This window comes from Centrocercus urophasianus, unplaced genomic scaffold (genome assembly GCF_019232065.1).
Source record: "Centrocercus urophasianus isolate 14NV4802_14NV808 unplaced genomic scaffold, USGS_Curo_1.0 seq_18, whole genome shotgun sequence".
In the NCBI taxonomy this organism is placed as follows: domain Eukaryota; kingdom Metazoa; phylum Chordata; class Aves; order Galliformes; family Phasianidae; genus Centrocercus; species Centrocercus urophasianus.
In genome coordinates this window covers 13,956,891-13,977,888 of record NW_024884733.1, presented here as the reverse complement: position 1 = coordinate 13,977,888, position 20,998 = coordinate 13,956,891, and the positions used below count along the sequence as shown (strand labels likewise).

The window sequence follows — 20,998 nt, the reverse complement described above, 5'->3', positions numbered from 1 at the left end:
AAACAACAACAACAAAAAACCCAAACCAAACCCCACACAAACAACAACGTACATGGAGCAGCTTCACGGACTCCCGAAGAATTGAGCTGAACTGAAGGCAGATCTGAAGAGAACCAGATCTTACCCCCGGCTGGCAATTATTTCGCAATAACCCCACACACAGAGAACAAGATTTACGCGGGCCGCTATCCCGCGTAAATCCCTGCAGACACTGCAGCCCACACGGGAGGCCCAGCAGGGCCCCGCCGCCACACAGCTCTCCCCCCCGCTCCAGCAGATCGCAGAGCAGCCCCGCGGCCGCAGGACGGCATGATCAGAGCGGAGCGGCAAGCGCACAACTCGCCACCCCCACTGCCGGCCGGCCGCCTCTCGGGGCGGGCCTCCCGCGCTGCCTACCAATAGCAGAGCGTCTCCCCGCGGCCCGCAGTCCCATTGGCCGCGGCCGCTGCTTCCGCCGAGGGCCGGGATTGGTCGCGAAGGGGCGGTCGGCAAAAGGCGGCAGCGGGCAAAACTTCGGCGCGTCGCGGCAGCCGCGTGAGTGAGTCCCGCGCGCGTCCCCGAGCCCCCTCACGCCCCCTCACGCCCCCTCACGCCCCCTCGCGCCCCCGCTCCTCGCTGCACTGTGGCCGGTCCCACGCGGCCTTCCGTTAGGCATCGACGCGGCTCGCTCGTCCCCCGCCTCCGCTGCGGTCCCTCAGCGTTTCTCCTGCAGCCCGTCCTGGGGAGGCCCCGCTCCGCGCCGGGCCGATGCCCGCGTGTGATCCCGGCAGGGCGGGGCGGGAGGGCTGCGGGACGTGGGCCGGCGGCCCCGCTTCTCCGTGCCCGACGGGGGAGCAGCCCGCGGGGTCCGGCCCCGTTTCCCGCACGGCGCGTGCCTCGAAGCTCCGGCCCGCCGCTATTGATGCCCGCGGCATGGCGTGTCTGACCGGGAGCCTCGCTGCGAGGGCTGCGCGTAATGCTAACCCGCCGTGACACGTTCCGCGTGTGCGCCCTTTGTCTGCGAGTACCGGCCTTCTCTAGCTCGAGTCCTGCGTGCGCTGTTGGTGCTGCTCGAGTCGCGGTGCTCCCGGTGGCTCTGTGGCAGTTGGCGATGCTGCAGCCGAGGATGGCCGCTGAGCGCTCGGGACCTGACCCGAGAGGCCCTGGAGCTGTGTGAGCCGTATGGCCGCCACCGCCTGCACCTCGCTCATTTCCAGGCCGTGCAGAACTTTTTTACTGTGATGGAAGCTGGAACACGTGAGGGTGAATTGAGCTGAAACTTTGCATCATCTCCATCTTCCTCTTTTTTTCTCTCAGATGATCCCTTTTGAATGTTCTGTAACGTAAAAACTGGATGGCTGACTTGAAACTCCATCAGGTTCCATTTTACAACCGTGAGGCCCACTTCCAAGTTTGTAAACTGTTTTAAAATATATTCAGGTATTCCCGGCATTCAGTTCTGCAGCCATCGGCACCTGTTTAACACAAAGCAATGGAAGGGGCACCCTGTGTTACTGAGCCCCCTCTGCCTTGCCCGTGTTCCCGAGGTCCTGCAGGCTGAGCAGTTTTGCTTCCAGCTTCCTGAACGTGTCAGCCTTGTGCTGGCAGAAGCTGGAACTGGGGTTCCATTTCAGCATGCTGGTTACAGCAAGCTCTGCCGTGCGCTGATGGGCTGTCCTTGCTCTGCTAATGAGGCCGTGTTCAGGGCACTCCTTGCTCTGCTAATGAGGCCATGCCATTGCAGGTTTGGAACAGGCTCGTCTGCCTGCTCAGCACTAGCAGGGCAGTGCCTGCCTGTGAAAGGCTGCAGAGTGCTGCCTCGCTCCATGAGTCTCCAAGTTGCATTCTCCAGCAGAGTTCCCTCACAGAAAGAGGCTGTCGCCTGTCCCCATTCTGCTGCCTGAGAATGACAGAATAAAGGTAGCCAGGATTCTCAGGGGACAAAATGTATTTCTAGCTTGCTGAAATAGATGAATCTTTCATCTGATGTTTTTCAAAATATGTTCTCTTGTAGAATAGTTCAGGCAGAACTTTGTGGGCTCGGCAAAGGTACAAGCAAGGAAGATCCTCAAGAAAAAATGGTGCCACTGTGAGAGGCAGTGGTGTTGAGCTCCTTTGTCGCTGTTTGTCCTTCGCTGGTGCTCTGCATCTCTTTTCTTCATGAAATAGGATTATCTTTTTTTTTTTTAATTGTACATTAGTACAATAATTTACACCTTTTCTTGCAAGATTTGGGAAGAATCATTTCAAAATAAATATGCTCTATTATTTATATGAGAGATTAGAACAAATAATCATGCTTTTGGGTTATGTTCTCTAGAAAAGGGGGATATCTCACATATTGAGAAGATTTCAGGTTTTCAGGCTTTCTGTCTTGGAGCTGATTTCTTGTGGACCAGTTCCCCACTTTTCAAAGCAAATTTCAGAAAAAATACATAGCTTTAACATGAATGAGCGAACACTCCACATAGAAGAAAATCATTTGTCTCTAAGCTTATCCTGCTTTCTTCCTTCTCTTCCCCTTTCTTACCTTTTACTGGAGATCAAGTGGGTTTACTGGTTTGATTTTCTCTGGGATGGTAGGTGCCTTGCAATTTTAGGCAGCGCAGAGGAATTCCTCACACTCTGAGTGCACGGCACTGAGTGTAGTATCACATAAGTTTGCTCCCTCAAGTGTCCAGAAGTGGTTTTCAAGGTCTTGGATTTTTTTTCTTTAGTTTTGTGATGGAGACAGAGTCCAAGTCTCACTGTGATGAGCAGCACCCTCATCAGGCTGAAGACACAAGCAGAAAGCTTGCGCTGAACAGTAAGCTTTCAGGTACGTGCTTAAACAGCGACTGCTAACAATACGTTTTGGTGTTGATGTGCTTCTTCATCACTTCAGGAAGTTTTAACATCAACTGTCATATTGTATAAAGAATTAATGAAATGAGAACATTTGAAATTGCGGTTGACATCAAGCATATTCCTGCTTTCCACGTGGCTACAGTTCATCAGCAGTAGTTTGTCACAATTCCTTTATCCCATTTATTTATTACAGAATATATTATTTTAAGGGATAATATAATTCCAAAATGGACTTCTTGAGAATAAAATTCCCTTACCAGACAGTGTCTCAACAGTAATATTTGCCTTTTAAAATAAAATCACCAGCCTTGGCCTTAAATATCTGTAGATGTGTCGGTGTGCACAAACACACTGTTCTTGCTCATGCAAGAGAAGTTAAAGTACAGACACGTGCACTGATAGTGGCTTTGTTGCTGTTTTTAATTTGTTTGTTTATGACTTAAATCTGGGTGTTCTGTACACAGGCACCATCCTTGCTCCAGTAATTGCTGGTGGTCAGACAGTTTATATATAATGGCTACTGATTTTCCTAGAAATAGTCCTCTGTCATTTTGCTGCACATCCGTGTCCATAATTAGAGCAATGCTGAATAGCATTTGATGTCTCACTTTGCAAATGCTTTTAATTCTGGGAAGTAAATAAATTGCTTTAAAATCTAACAGAAAACATTGCAAAGAATGGCTGCGTTTTTAAATTGTGTTGTGCCAGCAATGGAGTGAGCACTATGCCCAGCTGGGGATTCAGACTCCTGGAAGAGGATGGATGATGCTAGCAACAAGGACAGTCAATGTTTGTTTGTTTTGGGGATCTTTCACATGCGAAGCTATGTTGAGTTGCTAAATTTTCTCAGTGCCTAAGATATGTACTCCTCTGGTGTTCACTCAGCTATTAGAGCTCTGATAACATTCAAATCCTTCAACTCCGTTGCACAAAACCAAGTAGCTGGCAGATTGTACTGCAGCAGTTGCAAGAGCTTTTTATTACTGCTGCTATCTACCATAGGGCCATTGGTCTGGTGACAAGTTAAAGTCAGCTTTAAGTCTGATCTGCTAGTTTCTGAAGACTTAAAAGATGTGGGCTTCAAGTCTTTAATGGAGTCATTTGCATTTTGCCAAGGTTAAGTCCTTTTTTTCAACCAAACAATTTTACTGGAGCATTTCCAGTGCAAATTTGGTGTAATCAGTAAGAATTGAAGCTTAAGCTCCTCTTTTCAGAAGCCAAACTCAGATATGAGTGCTGGAACAAAACTGTAGGTTGCTTTATTTGGAGCAGGTTGCATAGCAATCTAGTTCTAAACAAGGCAATTCTGACAGAGCTGTTAAGATGCATATCAGCATTTCAAACCATTTGCTATGCCTGTCCTGTGGCACACAGCCTCTAGGCATGAATGTCTGTCTAGGATATTACAGAACTAATAATATTCCTATCTTGGGCAGTAAGACCCATGTTTTACCAATGTGATAGAATTTATATTTGTATTAAATTGAATTTATTATTCATTTTTAGGATGAAAATGATAAACTTTTGGGGTTTTTTTCCATTTGATGTAGTTTCCAAATAGCATTTTTTTCATACTTCTGCATAATCAAATGTTCTTTAACCCTGCTTCATACACAGCTTCAAGAGAAATAGAGAACAATTAAAATAGAAGCATTCAGGAACTGAATGGAGAGCTAAGTTTTGGGAGGAATGCAGTACAACATCCTTGTCCTGCCATCTAGTGATTGCAGCACAAAGTACAATAATTTAAATGCAAAGCAAATGTGCTTTTTGGCATTTACTGTTATAACAGTTTAAGAGATTATATTGGTGATCTTAAATAATAATAATTTTCCTACATTTTTGATTCTTGGTTTGCATCTCATGGATGTGCTCCTTTGCTTACATAAACAACTATTATAGTTCTGTCTTTTGTGAGCATTAATCATGTGAAGTTTTACAAGAACAGCTTTTCCTCTCTCAGGAATTCCTAGGTGGCAGGTAGGTAAAATTTTTTGAAATGCTGCAGCATGGAAGGGAATGTGAAGAAGATGATCAATTAGGCAGACAGTAATGCCAGCAAGGATAGGTACCCCTCGCCTCTTTTTCCTTCAATTTGTCAAGTTGCAGTACTAGAAATTGATGTAGATTTATGATCTGAATTACAGACCAGATACTGAATCGAGCAATAAAATTCTCAACTGATTTTCCCCATTCTTTCCACAGCAGGAATAAAAAAAGATATCGAAAAACTTTATGAAGCAGTGCCACAGCTTGTAAATGTGTTCAAAATTAAGGAAAAAATTGGAGAAGGTAAATGTTTTATTGTAGCGTACTTCAACTTACTTCTCTTTTGGAATGTATAACTTAGCAGATATAAATCTAAGATGCCAATACAAGCTATTTAAGCCAGATGCCTTTTGATTTACTTTTAGGTGTATACAGTACTCCGTTCTTTTTTTACTTGGAAAATCTATTTATGTGCATTTATGTTTTGACATATTTAATTACTAGGTTTGTTTCTGCTGAAACTGAGGGCAGAAGTGGAGGAGGAGGCTAGAATATTATAGCTGCTTTAGTTTCTTTGTTGTTGTTGCTGGGTTTTGTTTTTAGGATATACAGGATCAAATTTTGGAACGCTTAGGTACTCCTGACCTTCAGTGGATACTATTGTAGATACTCTATTAGAAGGTAGGTACGACTGCAAGTGGATTCCTAGTGCCTTCTGAGTCTGGGACTTCAGCGCTTTTTGAAACTTTACTCAGGAATGACACTCCAGCAAAGATGTGTATGAGAAGCAGGGTAGCTTTGTAGCTGTTTTGCAATGGAATAACAGCGATGGCAAACCAGGGGGCTTAAAGATTGTCTGTCAAAGAAAGTAAAAAGTGCCATTCTGCACAGTGATCCAAAATTTCTAGAAAACATGCAGTTCTGTTTGTCATAAATAAGATAGTCAAGCTAAATCTCCAGTTATGAATAGTACTCCAATTTCTCTCCTGGGAGCAAACAATGCTCTTGAAAGCCAAAAATACCACTAGCAGTTCTGTGGCATAAAGACAAGACAAGCTTCAACTTAGGATTCCATTCAGGAGTCTGTTTTGTTTTAACAGTTCTCACCACCAAAAAGAAGGTCTTAGGTCAACTCAGTAACCCATGTTGCTATGAGCAATTCTATTTGATTTATGGGACACTAGGTTTTTTTTACGACTGCAAGAAGTATTTAGAAGTTTTCCTGGCATTTTGATGTATGTATATGCTTACAGACTGTTAAATTTAATGTGACACAAACACAGTAGTTAAAATATAATCAAAAGTAAATTTGAACTGCTTGTTCATAGGGAAGAATGCTCTGACTTGTATGTTCAGGTGTCTCAGATCATTAGGATAAATTAACCTTCCCAGAGATATTTTAGGATATCCTTAAAACTGTAACAGATAAAACTGTAATAATAAAACTTAAAGCTGTAATATTATTGTACAGTTTGAATGCTCTCTTTCTCAAAGGAGTCTATAATGTTCTGTGTATGTGGTAATGCTGGAGGCCAACAAATAGTAAAGCTGTACCTTTATAAGGTAGGAAAGAAGCCTTACTTTATAAATAAGATAACAGAATTAAGGAAAATGTAATGATGTCAGAAGTTCCTTGAGTAGCAAAGCAGTGCTAGCCAGATTAGCATTAGATAGCTGACTTACATTGCAGAGAAAGAAGTGTTGGATGTCAGATGAAAGAGAGCTACCTAAACAAGAAAGCAAATCAAAGACAGGAAAATTTACATTCAAAGAGCTCTATGTCCCCAGCAAGTTAGACAGTGTAACATTTGCATTTTTACTGACATTAAAAAAATTGTATACAAGATCACTGAATTCAGTAATAGAAAAAAGAAACTGCCTATTCTCTCTTCTAAAATCTGCTTTTGACGTAGTGTCAGATGTGCTGTAAGACTGTGAACATTTAGATCATTTCTGTAAAAATCTGAATTGACTTAATTAAAGTTGCTTTTCTCCCTGTTTTACAGGTACTTTTAGTTCTGTTTACTTGGCCACAGCGCAACTACAAACAGGATGTGAAGAAAAAATGGCTCTGAAGCACTTGATTCCAACCAGTCACCCTCTGCGAATTGCTGCTGAACTTCAGTGCCTCACAGTAGCAGGGTACTTTAAAAAAATTATGATTGTCATGATTAAAATGCTGAATATTGTCTTGCTGCTCTGCATTTATGTATGTAAAGTTTAGGTGCTTCACTTGCATTTTTATTTTTTTTAATCTCAGAAACGTTTGAGACTTATAGCAGGAGAAATAAGAAATGGATTCTTATCTGTAATGAATGTCCTTTTTTGCTGGTCTCAGTTTGCAGACCGTACTACATTTTCCATCTGAGAAGTTCCATAATTTGTATGTATGTGGGAACAGCTGCTTGGAAAAAATAATCTCTTAAGAAATTAAAGTTTTGGAAATGAATTCTAGTCACCAATGTGCTCAATAGCACATTTTTAGAGTAGCCAGTGTTTTTAGAGTAGCCAGCATTGTGAACTCCTACATCTAAATGCAGTGGTAACTACCAACTGTGGCCCCCTGATCTGTAGAGCCCTCATCTCAAACTGCAGAATTCAAATGGAACACAAGTACAACATAATTCCTGCTAATAAGACTGTTGCCAAAGTATAAATCAGATATTACAAGAAAGCCAGACTGAAGTTTACAGGAAATAAAGGAAAATCAAAATTCATCTTCTGGTCTTTGTTCAATGACGTCACTTCTCTTTTTTAGGGGACAAGACAACGTTATGGGAGTTAAATATTGCTTTAGGAAGAATGATCACGTGGTTATTGTTATGCCATATCTGGAACATGAATCCTTCTTGGTGAGTCCCAGACTTCTTATGTGTAATAAGACTTCTTAATTGAACGTAGTTGCATAATAATAGTGTCCAAATAATCTTTCAGGACATTCTGAATTCTCTTTCCTTTGAAGAAGCGAAAGAATACATGTTTAATCTGTTTAAAGCACTGAGGCGCATTCATCACTTTGGTATTGTTCATCGTGACGTCAAACCCAGTAACTTCCTCTACAACAGGAGGCTGAAGCAGTAAGTCTGTCCAGATGTCCATAGTGTGATCTCGTCTGGGGATGTGTGTCTTGGCAGAACAGATTAAATGAGGCTTTTGGTTTTCTTCCTTCCAGCTGCCTAACATGTGCTTAACTAATAAAGCTAAAAAAGGCTTTTTATTTGTAAAACTTTTATTTCTGTGTTTAGGGACTTGAGAATGGAAAGATTTTTTTTAGCATTTAATTTAATGTCTGCCTTACAGAGTGTCAAGTACCTGAAAAAGTAAAAATTTACTGTTGAGTATAGATACAACATTTTTTTAATAAAAATGAGAATAAAATCAATAACGGTCTGAAAAAAAGCTAATAGATACTTGTTAAGCATAGGCTGGTATTTGTAACTTTCTACTCATGAATTTTTATAACTAATGTATTTGGTATCTTATTTGGTATCTGAAGACTAAAAAGTCACTTACTGCTATTTTTTTGGAATGGATTGAGTAAGGTAATGTTTCATTGCCAGTGGTCCTGTGGTGACTAGTGAGAAGGGTGCAATTAGTGAAGGTCTGGTGGAGAAACAATCTGATTAAAGATAAGTGATTTACAGTGGCATTGCTTGAGGTTTGGCAAACTCTTAGCATTGTTATTATTCCAGCTGTCTTCACTGCTGCATTGTGCCTCTGTCCCTGACAGGTCAGTTCACTTGGCTGCTTTTTGAGGTAATTCGGAACTGCAGAATGAGAACCCAAGAAAGAGATTACTGGGTATAATTTTCAAAATGTCAGCGGTGAAAGTACACTTGAAAAGCTTACAAGAAACAGCAAAGTAAGAGAAATAGGTGTGGTGTAAAAGTGAAGGGACAAACAGAGCCAGACAGATGAGACAAACAGAGCCCAAGGAAAAAAAGAACAGAGTTGCTGGCGGCAGCACATAAGCAACATGAGTAGTAAAATGTGAATAAACAAGTAATAAGTAGTTGATAAAACTGGTTGATACTTTTTGACTCTTGATTCTAACTTTGTTTCTTTTAGGTATGCCTTGGTAGATTTTGGCTTGGCACAAGGAACTCCTGATACAAAAATTGAACTTCTCAAAACTGCCCGTTCTGAAGGCCAGCAGGGAAGTTACTCACAAAACAATCCCAGCATAGCTTTGGGAAATGGGGATTCTCTTGCTGTCACAGCACCTAAACAGATTGCTCACCAGTTAGCGTCAAGAGCATCTGACAAAAGCTCACTCTCCAGCTCACACTCAAAAACACAGATTAAACAAGGAAGAGGAGGAAAGGTTATCAGTTGCTTTCATTAATATTTTTGCATGTTTAATGTATTTTTTTATCCAACAGGGGGAGATGTAATACTTGAACAAAAGCTGTGCTGATCTTGCAGATTTGATGCACTGAACCAATTTTCACATTGGAGCAGCTAGTTTTATGTCACACTGTTGGCGTCATCCAGTATCTGTTAGATATAATTCAGCATTGAAAGCTGCATAAAACTCTAGCATGAGTTACTCTAGACAACCCTAAATCTTTTTTTTTTAAGCCCACATGCTGTTAAACTCCTCCCCAAACCAATAATTATTTGTGTATGCTTACTTGCATATATATAACAAATGCAAAACAGATGGCATTTCAGATCAGCTTGGGGCACGTGAGTTGTGATTAACTCTGTGAGCACATTTGTTGTTCTGTCTAGATGATGTTTTCTTCACAGTGAACTGATGCCTGAAAATGACTTACCGTGTAGGTGTTTCAGTTTTATGTCACTGAACACAGTTCTTGAACTGCCAGTGTCCAGCTGAGCACTGGATAAGATCCTTACTGTATTCTTTGTTGATGTTGTAGGAGGATTCTGTGCACCATTCTGCCCAACGCTCTGTCTTTGGAGAGAGGAATTTCAACATCTATTGTTCCACATACCAGGAGAACTCAAATACGAAAGTAAGAAACATGACTCATCAGTAAGAGCAATTTGTTACATCTTAGAGAAATTATAGAACTAGTTCTGTAAGATTGGGCAGAACCCTGTGAAACTAAAGTTCCCAGCTGACAATTAAGAATACAGATTAGTAAGTGTGACTTCACTGAAAGGCTTGAAGAGTTTTTCACTTGTTTCAGTCCCTTTTGAAACTCCTGAAGAGGTGTTATTTGCATGTCTCCCCAACTCATCTTCTCTGTATGCTAGTTGGTATCTTTCCTACACGTGTACCTTTCCCCCAAGATATCTTTAGTTTGTGAAGCTTTAGCTTGTTATTTTGCAACTGAAGTTGTAGAGAAAACAAGTATGTAATAAATGTTTTCATTTTGTTGTTAAGAATTAATTTGATATGGAGAAAAACCCCGAGTAAATTAGAAGGCTTGTCTAGCAATGATCATCTTATTGTAGAATTAAAACTAGTACTACTTTGGTTGTGGCATTAACTATTTCATACAGGTTTTTTTTTACTAATGTTGAATCAAAAGAATGCTTGAAAAATTATGCTAACTTGAAAAAAAAAAAAAGCTTTGAAGTTTCAAAATATCTACTGGATATTAATTTTTGTAACCACTGAAAAATGAAGTACATTTATAGATATTATGATTTGGTAGAAAGATTTGCTATCTCCTGTTTTAGAATTGGAGCTCCTTGCTGATGAGAGTCTTTTCAGTAGTTTTGAGACAGGTATCTATGTATAAAGGGAAGCTTCTTAAATAGTTCACCTTCTAAAAAAAATATCTGTTTTGCAGCTCATTAAACAATCTAAAATGATAGATGTTTCATCTAGAAAGTTAGTAACAAAGAAGAAGATTATTTCTACCAAAGCAGTGAGCAGGAAAGCTGCCAGTGGTTGTCCATCAAACCTGACCTGTGACTGTTACGCAACAGACAGAGTTTGCAGTGTTTGCCTTTCAAGGTAATTTGCTTCAACAATGCTGTAAAATTACTTACTATGCTGTCAAACAAGGTCAAAAAGCTTGAATTTACTAAAGAGCTGTTTTTGTAGATGAAAGACAGCATTTGTGCAGCCCTTATGACACAAGGTGTGCTCTTCAAAAAGAACAGTTCGTGGAATTTGTGGAGTAATTAGTTCACTGCTGTCTGCAGTAAGAGATTCCCTGTTAATGATTTTCTGTTGCTGTTGTATTTAATTATCTGCCTACATGTGTTGTAGAAGATAACCTGAGTTACAACACTTAGACAACAGTCTGTCATTGAACAGTTATCTAATAGGCCTAAATTACGCCAGCTGCATTGAAATTCAGTGATTGGACTCTTGCTTTCTGAGAACTTAAGGTTAAATACATTCATCAGGCTGTTTGCGTTCTGGAAATCATGAAACATAGAATAAAAAGGAAAGATGACAGTGCTGTATTACTTAATTTGAAATATTTTAATAGTGAACAGGCCAGAGAATCTAAATAACTCATTTAGGGGACAGAAATTTATGCAGAGAAATCTGCTTGGTAGTCATGAAACTGTGTGGTACCTCTCCCCTGACTGTCAAAATACAATGTTATCAAAGTCAGTTCTGAAATTAAACATGAGGAATTTGCTAGACTCACAAAAAAGCTGGCCTGTAGAAGGAAAGCTCTTTTGGACCTTCTTTTCAAGAGAGACTTTTAATAACAATCTCACAACTTTTAGTTAATCTAACAAGAAGTAAATTCTTGTCAACACTCAGAAATAGTGAGCCTTAGTTTGCTCTGGATAAATAGAAAGCCATAATATCCACACCCAAGAAACCAATGCATTTTGTGCCATTGGTTAATTAGTCTCAACTTGAAAGTTCCTTTGAAAACATGTGTTGTCATTGAATGAAACTGAAAATATTGTGACTGAAGTATGCAGTAAGTATTCTTTCTATGTATTATAACAAGACCAATAATATAATTGGTAATTATAATAAGGTTATTTCATATGAGCTAATAATTATACACTAGAAAATTATAAGATGCTTCAGACATAAAAACTGAATGAGACATTTACACATCTCACAAAAGTATATTCTGAAAATATTAAACATCATTATAATTAGAACTAATAGAAGCTGTAACAGATCCCAAGATGACGTGCCCAGCAAGTCTGGAGATGACAGCTTTGCCAGTTGAAGTAGACAAACAATCTGCTCCTGAGACACTCAGAAAAGAAATTCAGCACTTAAAGAGCTGTCAGGAAGATGATGCTTCAGAAAATAAGGCAACAGACATGAAAGGATGGGATCAGGTTCCTGACGAAGCATATGACCTACTACTAGACTTAAACCCTGCAACAAGAATAACTGCAAAAACTGAATAATGCAGATTTACACATCTGACAAAAGTATATTCTAAAAATATTAAACATCATTATAATTAGAACTTATTTATTTCTGAATGTATCTATTCTAAAAGTATTTGTCTCTTACAACAAGGTGTCAACAAGTTGCTCCCAGAGCAGGAACACCTGGATTCAGAGCACCAGAAGTACTAACAAAGTGCCCCACTCAGACAACAGGTACTACACAACAGACAAAAACTAAATGTCTTTCTTTTTTTCAAACCTATCATTTATGCACTGACATTATCTTTTGTATAGGAGGCTGTTTACACATGAAATTCATTTTATTATCCCTTTAACATTTATCAATCATTTCCCAATTTTAATTTAAAGTTCATTACTCAGAATAAGAAGGAACTAGGAATATTTTCCCATGTTTGAAACTTGAATGTCTTTATCCCTTTGAGGGGTACTGCCATATGCAGGAGTTCAATGGCACGTGTTTTAAAAGAAAACAAAGTTGTAAGTTTTATCAAGTTTCTTGGCATGTTGGCTTATTTATTCAAGAAAAATCTTAAATAAATCTTAGAGAGATATGCTTTAGACTTTTCTGGACTGTTTGCCACATGTATTTTGCTGTCACAGGCATAATTAATTGTATGAGTGCAATTTTTATGTTTTTTATGAAGTGTTAGTTAATCAGTACTTTTCACTGGGTTTTTTTTTTCTTCTTTACTAATGCTGTAAATGGATAATCTGTACATTTCATGACTTTTTCTTACTAAGATTTTTAATTTTTCAGGGATAAAACCTATACATTTCAGTAGTCTGGTAAATACTGGGGCAGAACAAAGGGGTGGTTAATGCATTAGCTGACACAAGTAGGCTGGGAGAAACTCTGCGTACATGGAGAATTGGAGGACTGATACAAAGTTAAACATGTCATGTGTGACCAGAGGTTTTGATTATGAAAATGAAAGATAGAAACCAACATTCTCAAAATCTGTATTTAAAATAAGTTGATAGCCATCTTTTTTGCTGAGCACTTTGTAAGAAAATAGTAAATTTGCAGCATTTGAAAGTGCTTATACACACTCAGACTAGCCTTACAATACATTTGATCATCATATCCCTTGATAGCTTAATGCTATTTGAGACAGGATCTGTGCTGTGGGCATGGCTGGGGTTTCAAGAGGAACGGCAGCCTATTTGGAGTCACTGTGCCTGTGCAGTAACAGCCAGCTTTGTGAGCTAGGAGACATCCAGAAATCCAGGACAAGTTTAGACAATCCCTAAATCTGTCTAGACAGAATTTATGCAGAAAGAAGGCATACTTAAGAAATTTTGGACACAGGGTTGTCTTCAGTGTGCTTTCAGACAGTTTTCTGTTCTCTAGGGTAACGGAGGGCAGGATTACAGAAAATATGGGTAAATCTGGAAACCCTCGGGTGTGGCCCTAAAGGTATTGAGTCAGTGCTGCAAAGCTTCTGTAATATGTCAACAAAGTGCTTAATTAGAACTGGGTAGAATAATACTAATATTTATGAGATAATGCTATACTTGAGCTAACAAATCTCCTTACCCAATAACATCTGGGACTGCTGTAGTCACCTCCTTGTACTCCTGCCAATCTTGCTACTAGTTGTGGTCTTTGTGCCGAGACCAAGTTATCAGCTGGATCCAGCTGGCTGTGCAGAGCTACCTTAAATAAGTGAGCCAGGTTTAAAACACAGAGAATACAACCCAAACCTACATCTCGGCCCTAAGCAGATCCAGTTACATTTTTTAACTTGATTTGTTCCTTTGTTTCCCCTTAAGATGGTATCACTCACTAGTTAGATACTAACCACTAGGCAAATGCACAGAGAGGAATCATGATTTTGATGTCATTGCACAAGATCCCACAGTCTGCTGAAGATGCCAACCCTATCAGAACTGTAGGACTTAGTAGTAATTTCACTATATAATTGTCTGACAATATCAGGAAGAACTAAATAATTATCTTTAAAAGTCTTCACCTTAATGACTGTCCTTCCCAACCACATACTAAGGGTGATGCATAACAATGTAAGCAGCTAGTGTGATCAACATCAACAAAGTACTGCTAAAACTTTTTCATTGAAGATAAGATGCAGAATTCTTGCACACTGAATTACTGTACCCATAAATAACTTGGCTTTTGATTTTTGTAAAAGACTTGAAACCTGTGTTTGTAGATCAACTTAGAAGTTTCAGAGCTCTTTGCCGTTTCTAGCTAAAATGTCAGACTTAATTACTGCATATTTTACTGCCTATTTTTGGAAGATATGCAGGATGACTAGAGGTTTATTTCCCAACTTAATTTTTCTCTTTAGAATTTGAGAGTTCTTCAGACTCTCTCCTTCACTTTCCTTGCCATCTCTCAAAATGTGCAACTTAGCCAAAAAATTACAGCAGACAGGTATTCTTATAACTTTCAGTATTAAAGTTTCCATCATGCTTTGGCTTTTTCCATCAGAGAACTCCCTGTACTCTTCATAACACAATGAAAGTGATGAATAACTCTTACAGTTCTTAACAATCTTGTCAAGTGGTTTCATATTAGAGAGCAAGCAAGTCTGTAGTAAGACAAACCTTTTAGTTCATCTAACTGGCAACCTCAGTCCCAAAAAAGTAAGATTTACATTCAATTCTGAATTGTTTTGTATTCATGAACTTTTATATAAAGTTTTCTCCAATCTAACCAAACTTATTGAAGTATCAAAACTAGCCATTTTTTCCTCTCTCAGCTCCCTGATCAGAATAACTTCAAATGTTGTTTCAGTACATTTCTTAAAGCAAATTAATGAAATTACTCATGAGAGAAATTCTATAGACAAACATTCTCTATAGAAGAAGGCATCTGATTTTATTTACAAGTATACCAATTTGCACTGCTTGCTGAAGTGTTATCATTGTGACCACAGTCTGTAGGTAATTCAGAACATTGCTTTCTCTGATGACAACACTTCTGGTCATAATTTCTTTTTCAAGAATTTGGGATTTTGCTTTTGATGAAACTTTACTTGTTCTGCTTGCTTATTTGTTACTAAGCTTGCTTTCCATTACAGCAATTGACATGTGGTCTGCAGGAATTGTGTTCCTTTCTCTGCTCAGTGGACGGTATCCATTTTACAAAGCGAGCGATGATTTAACTGCTTTGGCACAAATCATGACGGTTCGTGGATCTCGAGAAACCATTCAGGCTGCTAAAACTTTTGGTATGCAAACCTTAATTATGGGGAGGAGGGGAAAATGTATGCCTGGTCTGCTGTTTAATACAATGATTTATGATCTAGTTGTGACTTGTTTTTATTTTAAACAAACTTTTAACTTTGGGAGTCACTTTGGAGGTAAGTCACACTTCTTGCATGCAAAATAACACTTATTTATACATGCATACAGAGTTTTAGGAGAGCTTTTATTTGTCTATCTTTTATAATTTTTTATGAGGAGTAATTCATTCCGTGGATTTCCTAACTTTGCTGCCTTTCAGTAACTCAGGGCCACTTGAGGTGAAATATGCCAGCTAAATGTTTCCTACTTCTTAGAATTCTTGAAGTAATATTTATTCCTGCAAAATTTGCTATGGAGCCTTAAGTTGTATTGACTTAATATTCAGAGGATCTAAATCTTGCATTTTTATCCAACTTCAAGAAGGACCAGAAAAAACCAATCAACCAAACAAAAAAAAACAGTAGAAAATGCAAGAGGGACTGTTTGGAGGGAGAAGAAAAAGCACAAAAATAGAAATAGCCATTTTCCTTGACTGCAAGCCAAACATTAAAGCACTTGGTACCTGGAAGTGTAACTGACAGCATCAATTTTAATTCTCCAAACAGGTGTTTAAATCAGTAATATAAGCAATGAACTGAACTGGCTTTTACGTTTTCAGTTCTGTTAAGATGAGGGTGAAATGGCAAATGGTGCTGTGTGGACTGAGTGACGACTTGTCAATTTATAACTTCATGTAAAAACACAGTTCTGCTCTAAGCAGAGCTACTTCTGGCTTTCTGGGGCCCTTACTGTCAAACATGGCTGATTTGGGTTTTTTTAATTAGCTTTGAACTAATGTCAGTTAAGCTTCAATACTTGAAATTTCTCTGAAACAAACTTAAAAGTTGAGTCATAGAGCACGTAAAATAAAATGTCGCTGACTGTAAAAACTGTTTTTCTCTTAGGTAAATCAGTTCTGTGTACCCATGTTGTTCCAGCACAAAACTTACGAACCCTCTGTGAGAAGCTGAGAGGAACAAACAGCAGCTCTAACAGATCCCACGGTGACATGCCCAGCAAATCTGGAGACAACTCAGTTTTGCCAGTTGAAGTGGACAAACAATGTGCTCCTGAGACAATCAGAAAAGAAATTCAGCACTTAAAGAGCTGTCAGGAAGATGATGCTTCAGAAAATAAGGCAACAGACATGAAGGGATGGGATCAGGTTCCTGATGAAGCATACGACCTACTTGATAAGCTACTAGACTTAAACCCTGCAACAAGAATAACTGCAAAAGATGCTTTGCTGCATCCCTTTTTTAAAGAGATGAGACAATGAGAACATGCTCTGTTCATGCTTTTGTACATTTTATGTGAAAATGAGATAATTAAGGAGTTTTAATCCATTGCCCTTACACTCATTGAAGTGCTATTACACTGTGCACAGCACTACTGAAATTGTCTCACAATTGGACTGCAAATGCAACTTCTTAAAAAATGCTTGCAGATGTAAATATTACAGAAACGTTACTGAAATGTTCAAATCCTGAGATGCTTTTGAGGTGTTATTACTGTGCATACCTGTTCTCTAAGAAAATTAACTTTGATCTAAAACTAAAGAATTTCTCACAATAAGATTAATGCTCAAGATACTCTCTCAAAACATAGAAATTTGCATTGAAGTACGACTAAAATGAAAAAGTGCTCGAGGGATTTTTTTCCATAATTGCATACCCCTGCTTTGTTTCCAATTAGTACCTAGGAGACTAAAGTGCACAAATTTTGTTGAGATGGTTTTCAGAGAACAGTTTAACTTCAGGAGTGTTGCTGGAACAGGGGCTAGATAGTGAAGTTTTATCATCAAAACAAAAGCATCACTGTTTTGAAAGTACTTCTTTTCCCTGTCCCTTTCTACGTAGGCAATAGTGATAACTGCAGTTACTCATTTTGCATAGCCTGTATTTCTTCTATGCCATTGGTAGCTGTCAGTACACAACAACTGTTGCCTTCAGAATGTCTTGTGTGACATGTATGTTTGATTTCTGTTATGGAAACTGATTTTCACAGAACATCTTTTAAATAAAGGATTTGTTTTTATAACTTCAGAAGAGTGTCTAGAGATGATTCTATAAAAATAGGTAAGGTTTCCCTGTGGGATACTTCTGTTCAGGAAGAATTATGCAGCTTTCTTTTCTGCATAAATTCCTCAGTGATGTACAATACTTTTCAGATAGACCAGTGTATAGAGCTGTCATAGCGGAAGTATCTTAATTATCAAGGAAATCTTACTGCCTTACATTAAAAGCTGGCTAAATGTCTGGTCACAAGTAGGAATCCCCCCCTCCCATCCCTAGTACCCTCTAGCTTCATGAATTCGTTGTGTGAAGTAAGTCATTCTCAGCAGTTACCTCTTTGGAAACCCATCCTGCTTTTGGAGACTGAAATTTAATATAGTGTTTTTCCAATTACATTTCTTGAAATGCTCATGTAGTTGTTGCTATAAAAGGTTACAGCCACTCCAGGAAAAGATTGCTGCTTTGATAACTTTCATATAAGCCTTCACAAAGAAGCTGGTAGTTACGTCATGACCAGTGCTGTGCCTGAAGAGTGATTATTTCAGTACATTCAAAATCTCCAGTACAAAGTGATGGTAACATTGCCCTGTCCCTGGTGTCAGCTGTTAAAGAAAAATATCTGTAGATGTCAGACTACTAATGGTGGGTTTCAGAAAATCTTGAAACCCACAGTACTCTGGGGCCCAGGTCTTAGTAACTTTTGCTGTTTATATAATTTCAACCCAGCACGTCACTGAGAAATTATTTATCTAGAGGAACTGTGGCCAAATTTGGCAAGCGATACTGTCTGCCAGTGTCTGCAGATGTATTGTTTCCTCCTACGTTCACTCATGCTGTCTGTAGTCTCATGAGAGCACTAGTTGATGGAAAAAAAAATGCCAACTATCTATTGTGAACTTTCTAAATCACTTCTGCTTTTTCAGCCCTCCTGCTCACCACTGCATTGATGAGATGCTTGCAGCAGGCACTGCAACCATTAACCACCATGTAAGTTTAATAATCAGAGCAGGAATATTCCTGCTGATGGTGCTTTTACTATTGTTAAGGGTAAATAAAATTCTGCAAGTAACAATTCTAAGCTTAGATTATTTGATAACAAGCTAGAACAAAGCATTGTTATTCTTCCTTCAGATAGCTATTTATTTAAAATGTCAGACATTACTTGGGAGTGGGATAAAACAAAGAAAAATGTTGGAAAACAGCAAGGAAACACTAGAGATGAACAACTAGTTGCCACTGAATTCTCCTTATCTCTCCAATGGTCCTACAGGTAAGAGCCAAGATAAAAGATTTCTTTAAGTTAAATTACTTGACATGTTTATAAAGTGGATGCGAATTTTGTGTCATGATAACTGCAATTAGGATGAACTGCATGCAGAAACAAGAGTGATACAACACATATTCAAGTAGTTGCAAGAAACAGCTGGAGCACTGTTAAGTTCTGGACACTGTGCTATAACAAGGATGTTAATACATTAGAAAGAAACCAAATAAGGCATCAAAAATAAGCACAGACTTCATTGGATAAAGAAAAACTGATAGGAATAATCCTGAGAACAAAACGTTGGGAGCAAATCTAAATACATTTGTGTATCTAGTGTAGGGAAGACAAGCTTATTCCTAGTCCTACGTAAGTCTAAGTGAGGAAATGGTGGCACATTTTAAGCTTACAGTGTGTTTTCTTGTTGTAAATGACAATTAGGGAAGGGGAAGTCATCTTACTAGACGTGGTTGAAGAAGCACCTGCAAACCAGCAACAAGTTTTTCTGGATAATACTGACAACAAAGTAGAAATGAATTTCCAAATCCTACCGAGATTGTAGTGCTCTCCTTTTTGAGATCAGACTCAATGGCTTTTGAGATAGGACTTAAGTGTTAAAAGGCTTACATAAAGCAAATTGTTACGTGGATAAATAAATAAATCATGCATCAATATTCTATCAGAATATTCAGTATCCTCCTTATTTTATGCATTTGCCATACCTAGAGTTTACACAATCTTTGCTATTCAAATAGTAAAAGCAATTTAGGACCAATATGCAGCCAAAGCTTCATGTGCAGGTGCAAAAGAATTTTGATGATCTTGAGTGGCCTTTGGAGGCCACTGGGTCTGATGAAAATGTTTCCATAACTGTCCAATATCTAGCCAAGTTCCTAAGCTGAAGAGCTAAACTGCACTTCAAGATAGAACATAAAGAAATTTTCATTCCAGAGAGCCCCTGATGTGGCCAATCTGGTAATCAAGGCATTGTGATTTTGCAAGAATTTTAAAAAGTTCACATCAAAGTCAATGTAGGCTTTGTAATCCGGTCAGGCTACTGTGCAACTTCCTGCTTTAATTACAACTGCCAAACAAAAAGCATTTCCTTTACCAAGATGATTTATTTTCTTAGCAGATTTCTTACTAGTCCTGCTGGTTAGCAAAATACAAAGGAAAAATCTCAAATCTTCCATCAGAGGTAGTCATCAGTGATGAAGAGGCACTTTCTTCTCAACTAGATGGTATGTTTTAAAAAATGTGTTTGTATTTAATACAGCACACCTGAAATTTTCTTGTGTGCTCAGAACAGACCATAGCATACAGTGGGATTCAGGCAAGTCAGCTTTCTCCTTTTTCTTTATCATCTTACTTCGAAGACGCTTTTCCTGAAGGGAAAAAAATTCACTAAGCACCCAAAGCACTTAAGAGAACAACAGCGTTTAAAACGAAATTAATATTTTCTATGGCTTTGTGGATTCTTATTCTATAACCAAACAATATCATTCTCAGTCGGTAGGCTCATAGCAAAGACTGTTTCCCAAGACATTACTCAATTTTTATGTAACTAGTTGCAATGGGTCCCTTTTTAAATTATTTATTTTCTATTCAAACTATATGGCCTAAAATTAATTTTACTACTCACGCAGCCACTGCGTGTTCACTTCATCTTGTCCCTTTTCCAGAACACAGTACATGTTCCAGATCAGTGGCAGCGTAGAGGAGGTTCACACTCCTTTCTACTGCTGCATTCCTGGTTGACCAGTTCAAAGGGTGGTAAATATTGAAGTTGGCTGCCTGCATACAGTGGGTGGAAACTGGATGGGCCCTTTGATCAGATGCTCGTGAAGGCGGGTGCATACAGCTTTGTTACTCTGAGCATTCCTGGTGAATGGATGTTTTGAAACAGGGCACAGCATGACTGAACATTCAAAAACCTTTGGTCAGGTACTTAGTTCTGCCTTGCCATGATTCAGCCAGTTCTACTTTCATGTTCTTCTGACTCTGCAAGAATGTTGCCTCTATACAATACACCATTGTATCACGTTCAAAACTAACCACTGAAAGCATTCCTGCTATCCCCAGTTAATTCCATTTCTGGAAAGACTGAAGTTCTCCTGTGGGACTAAGGCAGGGAAGATGGTACTTTTGTTACATGTCATTTGCTTTCTTGCATAAACTGCCATGGTTTTCAGAGAAGTCAGATTCTAATCTAAGCCTTCGTTATGTGTTTGTCACAAAAATACTAGTGCTTAAGAAGTATTTTCATGAGCATTTTCCTTTATATGGCATAATCATACAATTTATAACAGTTAGTGCATAAAATAGGTGGTTTTACTTC

General features: G+C 38.9%; 1 protein-coding gene across 3 annotated transcripts; it reads left to right on the top strand.

The window, feature by feature from the left end:
- Window positions 1–476: 476 nt before the first annotated feature.
- On the top strand, window positions 477–17,383 carry CDC7 (cell division cycle 7). Of its 3 annotated transcripts, none has more exons than XM_042819690.1 (12): window positions 477–534; window positions 2,697–2,797; window positions 5,035–5,118; window positions 6,822–6,957; window positions 7,574–7,667; window positions 7,750–7,892; window positions 8,884–9,139; window positions 9,699–9,794; window positions 10,581–10,747; window positions 12,245–12,327; window positions 15,180–15,329; window positions 16,290–17,383. In XM_042819690.1, exons 2-12 carry the CDS (start codon window positions 2,704–2,706, stop codon window positions 16,661–16,663), a joined length of 1,677 nt encoding a protein of 558 aa, XP_042675624.1. In that variant the 5' UTR covers window positions 477–534; window positions 2,697–2,703; the 3' UTR covers window positions 16,664–17,383. The 3 variants fall into 3 exon arrangements, with proteins under 3 accessions (XP_042675624.1, XP_042675621.1, XP_042675622.1); XM_042819687.1 differs by having other exon boundaries at window positions 5,032–5,118; XM_042819688.1 differs by having other exon boundaries at window positions 493–538; window positions 5,032–5,118.
- Window positions 17,384–20,998: the final 3,615 nt, after the last annotated feature.